The sequence below is a fragment of the Nymphaea colorata genome, chromosome 8 (assembly GCF_008831285.2).
Source record: "Nymphaea colorata isolate Beijing-Zhang1983 chromosome 8, ASM883128v2, whole genome shotgun sequence".
Classification (NCBI taxonomy): domain Eukaryota; kingdom Viridiplantae; phylum Streptophyta; class Magnoliopsida; order Nymphaeales; family Nymphaeaceae; genus Nymphaea; species Nymphaea colorata.
In genome coordinates this window covers 22,036,967-22,049,512 of record NC_045145.1, presented here as the reverse complement: position 1 = coordinate 22,049,512, position 12,546 = coordinate 22,036,967, and the positions used below count along the sequence as shown (strand labels likewise).

The following is a 12,546-nucleotide window of genomic DNA, read 5'->3' as shown; positions in this document are numbered from 1 at the left end:
CAAACATGACGAGGAAATTTGCAACGTCAACATGGCGAATATCTGATTATCCGAAAAAGCACATATAGTTTAGGGGTATATCTGATTTGAATCTAATCCATTCACATCCCTAATTCTTCCATCATGCAGGTTACAATTCAATTTGTTGTGGGAGAGAGGGAGCCAACAAAAATAGAAATTGATAAACAAAAATATAGGGTGACAATTTGTCTCAAAAATGTGGCAAGGAGAGTAGGATGCAGAACGCAGTCAAAACCATAAGAATCACTATGCCTAAGGATTCAAAGCCTTGTTAGAATTAATTCCAAGAATTAATCAGCTAGACCGAGGATACATAGCATCGATTCCTGCAATATCATCGTCATCCAGTTCCACCTTCCTTGTTTGAGAATCCAAGGTAGGATACATGATTGCTTCTGGAAGTGTACTGTGACCCAACCCCAGTAGATGGCCGATCTCATGAAGGGCGACCGATTGAACGTCGTACGAATCTTCCGTGCTAAGCAAGATCTCAAGGTCGATCGCCCATTCATAATCTGCGTTGATGTGAAGCATCCCATGTGGTGGATAAGATGCGTGCGCGAGCAAGTCGTCAAATAGAGGACAATCTAAGTGCCCCTCTCCGTAGAATCCGATGTGCAACTGAGCGATTCTGTCGGTCGAAGTCTCTCTGAAGTCGAATGGTGAGGACAAAGCCCATGTTTGGAATGCCTCACGGAAGACAGGCCTCAGCTCATCTATAGGAAATGGCATGTGCTCGTTCTCTTCGATATTATACAAGAGTCTCCTGCTTGATGGTGGCCAACGGCTGTTATCGATATCGTATAGTGATGAACTCGAGTTGCCGGTGACATTAATCCGGTGGAATTTTGCCAGCGCAGGATGTTTGATTATGTCTGGTACGCCACATCTCGGCCGCATTAGTTGGTGCATTGTTGCTGTGTCGACTATACCAGTAGCATTGAGGCTGAAGAACGCTTGGTATTTCTTCACGGCAGCTTCTAGATCTTCATCAAAAACAAGAGAGAATCCTGTGTCGTCAACCGTGTCCAAATAGCCGAAATGTTGAAGATATCTTTTCAGGGAGGGGAGCACTTTATGGCTTTGTCCTTTGCCATAGCCAGAAAGTTGCAGGAATTCTGCCCTTGCCTGGTAATGGAAGTTGCCATTGTGACCAGAAGCCCACTCCATACAGTTGGTCTGAACCAGAAGCATGAGGATTCCAACAAAGGATAATGTAGAAACCATTTTGGGTGGAGGAACTTGATCATGGGGAAATACAACAAAGAAACACATGGCTCTTATATAGAGGGCATGTAGAACCAAGTGAGCAATGGCATCTAAAGTTACTCCATGCAAATTTCAGCAACTTCAAAAAATTGATAGAATCAAATGCCTCTCTAAAAGAATCATGGTGCATCTTTTCTTACTTAAATCAGACACTATATGTGTCATGGCACACACCACTTTGGTTTGCGCAACGCACCACATAAGTTAACTAATGACACTAATAAATGATGAGCATACTACAAAAAAATAAGCCTATTGCCGAGACGTTGGTAGAAGTGACACAAGCATGGGAAAACATTTTACAGATGGTTTTGCTCGGTAAAAACTTTTGTTGACCGAAAAACATCGGTAAATGTGTCCACACTCTAATATAATGACTATATCCTAATAATCAATTGCTTGAACAACTTAAACAACTATCTAACAATAACCTATTTACCAATCAAATAAGTATTTGATCATTGTTATCCTTAACTAAACAGTTTAGTTTATCCCAGATAGTTGTTTGACCAGGATCTACGTACATTGAGTGTGTGCAGGTGTGATATTTACCAGTACAGCTATAACCCTTCCGAATACAATGCACGCCATTTAATAAACTTTATTATACTTAATAGAACCCAAAAACAGTTGCTGTTATTTGCATATTAGTGTCTCTTAGCCATTTGACTATTTACATGTTGGTGCCTCTTTACCATTGTGTTTTTCTTTTGAAAGTTCTGCCCTTCAAGGGGAACCTTTTGGCTCTACCACCTTGTAATGGTAACAATGATATTTACCTTACCAGCATTTTTTTTTTTTCACCTTTACAAGTTTAGAGTGATAGCTACAGTGTCCGATGCAGATTTCCTTTCCTTAAAATATGAATGAAAATCATTGTTTTTACTGGGTTGTATGCCTGCAATAAAGTCCAACACCAACCCTAGCTGGCTTGATAAAATAGTACACCTGATATTCATCCAAACTCAAGCAACTCTATTAACTGCATAAAAGTCCATCAAACAAATTGGCTGTGCATTGTTCCATATCTCCAAGCCTTGTGAAATGTCAAGGTCGGCGGTGTTGCTGTTGTGCCCTATTTAATTAGGGGTGTCAATGTATTAGATTTGAACTGAAAATTTGACAGAACTAGTATTTCAACAAAATCAGATATATAAAAAAAAAATAGCATTTGATTAAGAAATTGGATATTAATCAAATTGAAGAAATGACATTCGGTTGGATTCGAACTTAGTATTAAACAAATATCCAAATCCGATACAGATTCATCTTGACATTTAGTTTAAAGTAAATCTCATAGATGTAATAACATTTGCATTTGGCAAGTCGGTTTTTTACACGCTTTTGCTTTTACATAGAGATGCAAGTTGTTCTTTCACTTGGGTAGCTTTCCTTTTAGGCTTCACATGCGTTCCAATCTCTTTCTCTCTCTCTCTCTCTTTTATATATATATATATATATATATATATATATATATATACATATATATATATATATATATATAATGACATGGAAAAATAAAGTGTCCATATCTGCAAAATGAAAAGGTAAACCTGGAGCATCTTTGGCATTTGCCACCAAAATCAAGATCTGCATCAGAAAATCCAACTGCCCTTGTTTGAGCCTATAAACGAGAAATGCCCAAAAGTATTTCACAAAAAAGGAGAAGATCATAAACCATGAGGTAAGAACCCTGAGAAGGGAAAAAGCATAATCCCCGAGGAAGGAAGTAATCAACTCCATTTGTTGTCCATATTCGCTTTAAAAAAAAAAAAAAAAAAAAACTCTCCTTTTGTCAATATGTAAAACATAGAGGAAAAGACAGAAGATACAAGAAGAGACCAATATACTCCGAACTGCTTGGCGGCTTTCATGAAGTCACGGGCTAACTAGAAACATCTTCGCTTCCTTACCAAATCCACGTAGGATGAAGATATAGATGGGTTCAAAATTTGGCTTATCTATCATAGTTGGCCACAGGCGGAGCAAGAATGTTTAGGCGAAAGGACATTATTTTAAAAAATATTTCAATTTCTATGCTTTAAAGGATACCAATATATAAAAAATTAACGTAGCTTTGAATCTGATTTAAATTAAACTTGGAATCTGATTTGAATCTTTGGTATGCTTTGACCGAGTTTAGATTGTAAATTTGGGTTCAGACACGATACAAACTTTTCTTCCTTCATACTTAAACCAGAATTTGAACCTAAATATATAAAGATCCAATAAAGTGGATACACTAAGCATATAAATGATTCAAATATGATGCATTGACATCCATAACCGTCATTATGGTAGCTATTAACAAAAGTAGGATCACACTGTTAGATTTAGTATTGTAGATGCACTGTTATTAGTGACATTCATGTTCATTAATTTTGTCAAGCTCGATCGCAGCTTTAGAAAGGAGACATTCCCATCCTCACTGAAGTGCCTCTTCGTTTTCCATGTAGAAGGAAGTGGGAGTAGTGTGACTAGTAGGGCTGTTCATGAGCCGAGTTTGGGTTGAGCAGAGCCAGCATAAGCCACAACTTAAGGTCACCTCAAACTCAAGTTAGTAAGCTCCAGCTCGAGCTTCGAGAGCTCAAACTTGGCTAAGCTCAAGCTAGATTCGGTTGGAGCTTAGCGAAGCCATGTATAAAAACTTATTTTTACTATAAAGTAAGATGTTCAGGAACCTAAACCCCGAACCTGTGGGTTGGCTACCTCAAAGAAGACCATTAGTTGTGATAAAAAATGAAAGTATTTTTTACATGTTCTTCCTAATTGAGTTTAATCGAGTTGAGCCTGCCTAGCTTACTTTTAACTCATTAAATTAAACAAGTTCATTTTTTGACTCAACCTCGACTTGTTTGTTAAAGAGTTGAGTTCAAATAGAGTTTTACTTAACGAGTTCAAGCCCAGACCGAGTTGGTTCAACTCATGGAACAGCCCTATGTGCAGGGCAATTCAGCACCATTTCCTATGAAAAAAATGATGCTATTAGATACTAAAAAATTCTGGGCGTTACTAAGCATGATGAAAATAACAAGCATGTGGACAAAGTTTAAGAAGAAAACTAGCTATGGAAGAAATTAAAACCGTGGAGTTTGAGATGACTGGATTCAACCATGGCTCTATTTTATTTTTCTACAGAAACAATCAAAAGATTTGTATTTCAGAAACAAATTCGCGGCTTGACGTGCCTTCCCCCTAAAGCAGGAAAGGAGGCTCCCTCTGTTCGACCTGACTTCGAGTCGCTTTTGCTTCCCGGCGACCGAAGCCCGCCTTCCACCACCACCACCCAACCACGGTCGCAGATACACTATAGAGGGAGAGGGAGAACACCAGCGTCACATCCGCGGCCACCACCATGAACCACCGCCGCCACCAGAAATCTCTGAAAGTCTCCCTCCCGCTCCGTCAATCCCGGCCATACTTGCCGTACCCACCTCTCCTGACCCCAACCCCCACGCCTACGCCTTCCAGTCGCCGCAGCTTCAGCCAACCGGCCGCCACCACTGCCCCCACCACCCCTCTCTTCATCACCACCTTCTCCCTCTACACCCTCCACCCCTTCCTCAACTCCTCCCCAACTCTGTCTCTCCTCCCCTTCTCCTTCCTCCTCACCCTTTCCTCCTCCCTCATCCTCTCTCTACTTTTCTCTTCGCAGCATCGTCCTTCCCTCTCCCCTCCCATCCTCCGCCCCCTCGCCGCCAAGGGGGCCCTCCTCTCTCTCGTCCTCCTCCTTCGCTTCCAGTCGCTCCACGTCGCCGGACCCGCCGCTACCATCCTCGCGGACTTCTCTGGTTCCCTCGCCGCCAAGGCTGTCGCCAATGGGGATCGCTTCCGAAGGGTTTCTGGTATCACCTCTCTTCTTCTGGCAGTTGATCAATTGGGTCCCGAACCGTCGAAATCTCCAGAATTGGGATCAGGTTCTTCGGAGTCTCTATTTTCGATGGTCATGAGTCCCATTCGCTACATTCTGAGTGAAAGGAAATCAAGAAAGATTGCTCTCTTTCTTTTGATTAATACTCTTTATATGTTTGTGGAATTTATTGTAGGATTCATGAGTACTAGTCTAGGCCTTATCTCAGATGCTTGTCATATGTTGTTCGATTTGGAAATTCGCAGTTCAATTTTGGGCGTCGTAGATTTGAAGTTCTTTCTGGTTATGTCAATGCAGTTTTCCTTGTATTGGTTGGAGCTCTTATTGTTGTGGAGTCATTTGAGAGGATTCTTGATCCCCAGGAGATCTCTACCGGTAGTTTGTTATCGGTGTCTATTGGAGGCCTTGTGGTCAATTTGGTCGGCTTGATTTTTTTCCATGAAGAGCGTCATCATGCTCATGGTGGAGCTAGGGCATGCTCACATTCTCATGGGCATCATTCCCATCCCCATGAACATGGTTGCTCGTTGCTCTCACAAGCATGATGACCATGAAAGCACATGTGGTTCCAGAAGTGATCCTTGTAGTCTTCACAAATCTCACAACCATGATGAGAAAATTTGCAACGTCAACATGGTGAATATCTGATTATCCGAAAAAGCAGATATGGTTTAAGGGTATATCTGATTTGGATCTAATCCATTCACATTACAGTTCAAATTGTGAGAGAGAGAGAGCCAACAGAAAACAGAAATTGATTAACAAAAATGTAGGGTGACAATTTGTCACAAAGGTGACAAAAATGTGGCAAGTGAGAATAGGATACATAACCTAGTCAAAACCCTAAGAATCACTATGCCTAAGGACTCATGGCCTTGTAACAATTAACTCCAAGAATCAATCAGCTGGACCGAGGATACATAAAATTGATTCTTGCAATATCATCGCCATGCAGCTCCACCTTCCTTGCTTGAGAATCCAAGGTAGGATACATGATTGCTTCTGGAATTCTACTATGATCCAACCCCAGTAGATGGCCGATCTCATGAACGGCGACCGATTGAAGGTCGTACGATTCTTCCGTGTTCTTCAATATCTTAGGGTCGATCGCCCATATTTTATCTGCGTTGATGTGAAGCGTCCCAGATGGCGGATAAAATGCGTGTGCCAGAAAGTCACCAAGATCATCAAATGGAATTGGACAATCTAAGTCCTGCCCTTTGTAGAATCCGATGTGCAACTGAGCGATTCTCTCGATCGAAGTCTGTGTGAAGTCGAATGGCGATGGCGAAGCCCATGTTTCAAATGCCTCACGGAAGACAGGCCTCAGATCTGCTATAGGAAATGGAATGTGCTCGTTCTCCATGATATTATACAATAGTCTCCTACTTGATGGTGGCCAACGTCCATTTCTGAGACTGTGTAGTGATGAACTTGAGTTGCCGGTGACATTAATCCGGTGAAATTTTGCCAGCGCAGGATCTTTGATTATGTCTGCTACGCCACGTCTCGGCTGGATTAGTTGGTGCACAGTTGTTGTGTCGAGTATACCAGTAGCATTGAGGCTGAAGAACACTTGGTATTTTTGCACGGCAACTTCTAGATCTTCATCAAAAACACGAGAGAATTATGTGTCGGCAACCGTGTCCAAATAGCCGAAATGTTGAAGATATCTTTTCAGGGAGGGGAGCAGTTCATGGCTTTGTCCTTTTCCATAGCGAGAAAGTTTTAGGAATTCTACCCCTGCCTGGTGATGGAAGTTGCCATTGTGACCAGAAGCCCACTCCATACAGTTGGTCTGGACCAGAAGCATGAGGATTTCAACAAAGTATAATGTCGAAACCATTTTGGGCATCAGGAGGAACTTGACCATGGGGAAATACAGCCAAGAAACACATGGCTCTTATATAGAGGGCATGTAGGACCAGGTGAGCAATGGCATCTAAAGTTACTCCATGCAGAAATATATGCATGCAAATTTCAGCAGCTTCAAAAATTGATAGAATCAAATGCCTCTCTAAAAGAATCATGGTGCATCTTTTCTTACTTAAATCAGACAATATATGTGTCATGGCACACACCACTTTGGTTTGCGCAACGCACCACATAAGTTAACTAATGACACTAATAAATGATGAGCATACTACAAAAAAATACTTCTATTGTTGGGACGTTGGTAGAAGTGACACAAGCATCAGAAAACATTTTACCGATGGTTTTGCTGGGTAAAAACTTTTGTCGGCCAAAAAAACATCGGTAAATGTGTCCACACACTCTAATATAATGACTGTACCCTAATAAGCAATTGCTTGAACAACTTAAACAACTATCTAACAATAACCTATTTACCAATCAAATAACTATTTGATCATTGTTATCCTTAACTAAATGTTAGTTAATAGTTTTATTTCAGTTTATCCCAGATAGTTGTTTGATCAGGATCTACATTATTTGAGTATGTGAAGGTGTGATATTTACCAGTACAGCTATAACCCTTCAGAATACAAAGCAAGCCATTTAATAAACTTTATTATACTTAACAAAACCCAAAAATAGGTGCGGTTTTTTTTTTTAAAGTTCTGCCTTTCAAGAAACCTTTTTTTCTCTACCAACTTGTAATAGAAACAATGATATTTGCCTTACCAGAATTTTTTTTTTTCACCTTACAAGTTTAGAGTGATAGCTACAGTGGCAGTTGCATTTCCTCAAAATATGAACTAAAATTATTGTTTTTACTAGAATGTATGCCTGCAATAACGTCTATCACCAACCCTTGCTAGCTTGATAAAATAGTACACCGTATGTTCATCGAAACCTCACCAACTCTATTAACTGCACAATAATCCATAGGGGTGAACATGAGCTGAGTCGAGCCCAAGTTCAGTTAGCTCGAGCTCGGCTCGACTAATGAAACCTCGGGCTCGAAAATGGCTCGACGGAAGTAGCTTGAACTCAACTCAACAGTTATGTCTTGAACTCGAGCTCGACTCGATTAAGGCTCGACAAACTTGTTTGAATAGAATTGATATTCATCGTTACATGTTGAGCTCAAGCTCAACTCGATTAAGACTCGACAAACTCGTAAAATCGTTTGAATATATCTACTTGATTGAGGCTCAACAAACTTGATTAAGGTTCAAGCTCGACTCGGCAGTTATGTGTTGAGCTCGAACTCAACTCGATGATTTGAACGAGTCGACTCATGAACTCGAGCTCGACTCATTAAGCAAATGACTCGGCTCAAACTCATTCACGAGCTGAGCTTTAACAAGTCGATCTTGAGCTATTCGACTCGTTGTTCACCCATAATAATCCATCAAGCAAATTGGCTGTGCATTGTTCTGTAACTCCAAGCCGTGTGATGTCATGATTAGTGGTGTAATTGTTGTGCCCTATTTAATTAGGTGTTTGATGTATCAGATTTGAATAAAAAATTCGACGGAACTAGTATTTCAACAAAATCATATATATTTGATTAAGAAATTGGATATGACTCAAATTGAAGAAATGACATCCTATTGGATTCGGATTTTAGAATTAAAACGATATCCAAATCGGACACAGATTCATCTTGAGATTTAGTTTTAAGTAAATCTCATAGATGTAAAACAATTGCATTCGGCAAGTCGGTTCTTAACATGTCTGCTCAGGTTCGGTTTAAATTAGTGTTGGAATCTGATTCGAATGCTTGGTATCCTTTGATCGAGTTTAGATTGTTAATTTGGATTCAGATACGATACACACTCTTCTTCGTTCATACTTAAACCAAAATTTGAACCTAAATATATAAACATCAAATAAAGTGGAGACAATAAAGCATATACATGATTCGAATATGTTGCATTGACATCAGAAACCGTCATTATGATGTCTATTAACAAATTAGGATCACGCTGTTAGATTTAATATTGTAGATGCACTACTATTAGTGACATTCATGTTCATTAATTTTGTCAAGCCCGATCGCAGCTTTAGAAAGTAGACATTCTCATCCTCACTGAAGTGCCTTGTTCAATTTCCATGTAGTAGGCCTCTTCATGAGCCGAGTTTGAGTTGAGCAGAGCCAGCAACTTAAGGTCGCCTCAACCTCAAGTTAGTAAGCTCCAGCTCGAGCTTAGAGAGCTCAAACTTGGCTAAGCTCAAGCTAGATTCGGTTGGAGCTTAGCCAAGCCATGTACAAAAACTTATTTTTACTATAAAGTAAGATGTTTAGGAATATAAACCCCGAACCTGTTTGGTTTCGTCTCTGGGTCGCTATTAATCAATTGGGTCCCGAACGGTCGAAATCTCCAGAATTGGGATCAGGTTCTGAGGAGTCTCTATTTTTTATGGTCATGAGACCCATTCGACACATTCTCAGTGAAAGGAAATCAAGGAAGATTCCTTTGTTTCTTTTGATTAATACTCTTTATATGTTTGTGGAGTTTATTGTGGGATTCATGAGTAATAGCCTAGGCCTTATCTCAAATGCTTGTCATATATTGTTCGATTGTGTTGCTCTAGCCATTGGGCTCTATGCTTCATATATTTCACGGTTGCCTGAAAATTCGCAGTTCAATTTTGGGCGTGGTAGGTTTGAATTTCTTTCTGGTTATGTCAATGCAGTTTTCCTTGTATTGGTTGGAGCTCTTATTGTTGTGGAGTCATTTGAGAGGATTCTTGATCCCCAGGAGATCTCTACCGGTAGTTTGTTGCCGGTGTCTACTGGAGGCCTTGTGGTGAATTTGGTTGGCTTGATTTTTTTTCCATGAAGAGCATCATCATGCTCATGGTGGAGCTGGGTGATGTTCACATTCTTTCCCATGAACATGAACATGAACATAGCTGCTCTCACAAGCATGATGACCATAGTGACTTAGAGACATGACCAGTCTCTAACTAAAAGCACATGTGGTTCAAGAAATTATCCTTGTAGTCTTCACAAATCTTACAACCATGACTAGAAAATTTGCAATGTCAACATGGTGAATATCTGTTTATCCGAAAAAGCGGATATGGTTTAAGGCTATATCTTATTTGAATCTAATCCATTCACATCCTTAATTCTACCATCATGGGTTCAGGGCTCAGGATAGGTTACAATTCAAATTGTGGGGGAGAGAGAACGAGAGAGAAGGAGCCAACAAAAAATAGAAATTGATTAACAAAAATATTGGGTGACAATTTGTCACAAAAATGTGGCAAGTGAGATTAGGATGCATAACCTAGTCAAAACCCTAAGAATCACTATGCCTAAGGATTCATAGCCTTGTAAGAATTAACTCCAAGAATCAATCAGCTAGGATACATAGCATTGATTCCTGCAATATCATCGCCATGCAGCTCCACCTTCCTTGTTTGAGGATCCAAGCTAGGATACATGATTGCTTCTGGAACTGTACTATGACCCATCCCCAATAGATGGCCGATCTCATGAACGGCGACCGATTGAAGGTCGTATGATTCTCTCGTGTTCATCAACCTCTCAGGGTCCATCGCCCATATACGATCTGCGTTGAAGTGAAGCTTCCCAGATGGCGGATAAAATGCGTGTGCGAGCACGCCGTCTGGTCCATCAAACGAAATTGGACAATTTAAGTGCTGCCATCTGTAGAATCCGATGCGCAACTGAGCGATTCTCTCGATCGAAGTCTCTGTGAAGTCAAATGGCGAGAACAAAGCCCATGTTTCAAATGCCTCATGGATGACAGGCCTCAGATTTGCTATACGAAATGGCATGTGCCCGTTCACCGAGATATTATACAATAGTCTCCTGTTGGATGGTGGCCAACGTTCGTTTCTGAGACTGTATAATGATGAACTTGAGTTGCCGGTGACATTAATTTAGTGGAATTTTGCCCGCGCTGGATCTTTGATTATGTCTGGTACGCCACATCTCGGCTTGATTAGTTGGTGCACTGTTGCTGTGTCGAGTATACCAGTAGCATTGAGGCTGAAGAACACTTGGTATTTTTGCACGGCAGCTTCTAGATCTTCATCAAAAACAAGAGAGAATCCTGTGTCGTCAACCGTGTCCAAATAGCCGAAATGTTGAAGATATCTTTTCAGGGAGGGGAGCACTTTATGGCTTTGTCCTTTGCCATAGCCAGAAAGTTGCAGGAATTCTGCTCCTGCCTAGTAATGGAAGTTGCCATTGTGACCAGAAGCCCACTCCATATAGTTGGTCTGGACCAAAAGCATGAGGATTGCAACAAAGGATAATGTAGAAACCATTTTGGGCATGTGGAGGAACTTGATCATGGGGAAATACACCAAAGAAACACATGGCTCTTATATAGAGGGCATGTAGAACCAGGTGAGCAATGGCATCTAAAGTTACTGCATAAAGAAATATATCCATGCTAATTTCAGCTACTTCAAAAATTGATAGAATCCAATGTCTCCCTAAAAGAATCATGGTGCATCTTTTCTTACATAAATCAGACAATACATGTGTAATGACACACACTACTTTGGTTTGCGTGACGCGACACATAAGTTAACTAATGACACTAGTAAATGATGAGCATCAATAAAAAATACGCCTATTACCGGCAACCGAAAACCGTTGGTAGAAGTGACACAAGCATGGGAAAACATTTTACTGATGGTTTGCTCGGTAAAAACTTTTGTTGGCCGAAAAACATTGGTAAATGTATCCACACTGTGTGTAATGACTATATCCTAATAATCAATTGTTTGAAACAACTTAAACAACTATCTAACAATAACCTATTTACGAATCAAACAACTATTTTATCATTGTTATCCTTAACTAAATGTTAGTTAATAGTTTTTATTTCAGTTAATCCCACATAGTTGTTTGATCAGGATCTACATACATTGAGTGTGTGAAGGTGTGATATTTACCAGTACAGCTATAACCCTTCTGAATACAAAGCAAGCCATTTAATAAACTTTATATTATACTTAACAAAATTTAATAATAGTTACTATTATTTGCGTATTAGTGTCTCATAGCCATTTGACTATTTTCATGCTGGTGCCTCTTTACCATTGTGCTTTTATTTTTAAAGTTCTACCCTTCAAGGGGAACCTTTGGCTCTACCACCTTGTAAGAGCAACAATGATATTTACCTTACCAGCAATTTTTTTTTCACCCTTACAAGTTCAGAGTGATAGCTGTAGTGGCTGGTGCAAATGTCCTTTCCTCAAGATACTGGAAATTCGCAGTTGCCAGGAAATTCGCAGTTCAATTTTGGGCATGGTAGGTTTGAAGTTCTTTCACTTGAGTTGCCGGTGACATTAATCTGGTGGAATTTTGCCGGCACTGGATCTTTGATTATGTTTGGTACGCCACATCTCAGCTGGATTAGTTGGTGCATTGTTGCTGTGTCGACTATACCAGTAGCATTGAGGCAGGCTGAAGAACGCTTGGTATTTCT

General features: G+C 40.2%; 4 protein-coding genes across 4 annotated transcripts; 1 reads left to right on the top strand and 3 right to left on the bottom strand.

Annotated features, from left to right (window-relative positions):
* Positions 1 to 315: 315 nt before the first annotated feature.
* Positions 316 to 1,296, bottom strand: LOC116259620 (metalloendoproteinase 2-MMP-like). Its single transcript, XM_031637477.1, has one exon. The coding sequence runs from the start codon at positions 1,294 to 1,296 to the stop codon at positions 316 to 318; it is 981 nt and encodes a 326-aa protein (XP_031493337.1).
* A 4,766-nt stretch (positions 1,297 to 6,062) lies between these two features.
* LOC116259619 (metalloendoproteinase 1-MMP-like) lies at positions 6,063 to 6,527 on the bottom strand. Its single transcript, XM_031637476.1, has one exon. It carries the CDS (start codon positions 6,525 to 6,527, stop codon positions 6,063 to 6,065), a length of 465 nt encoding a protein of 154 aa, XP_031493336.1.
* Positions 6,528 to 9,366: 2,839 nt separating this feature from the next.
* LOC116259618 (metal tolerance protein 12-like) lies at positions 9,367 to 9,912 on the top strand. The gene has a single exon (XM_031637475.1). The coding sequence runs from the start codon at positions 9,367 to 9,369 to the stop codon at positions 9,910 to 9,912; it is 546 nt and encodes a 181-aa protein (XP_031493335.1).
* A 523-nt stretch (positions 9,913 to 10,435) lies between these two features.
* Positions 10,436 to 10,879, bottom strand: LOC116259617 (metalloendoproteinase 1-MMP-like). Its single transcript, XM_031637474.1, has one exon. The coding sequence runs from the start codon at positions 10,877 to 10,879 to the stop codon at positions 10,436 to 10,438; it is 444 nt and encodes a 147-aa protein (XP_031493334.1).
* Between the last annotated feature and the right edge of the window lie 1,667 nt (positions 10,880 to 12,546).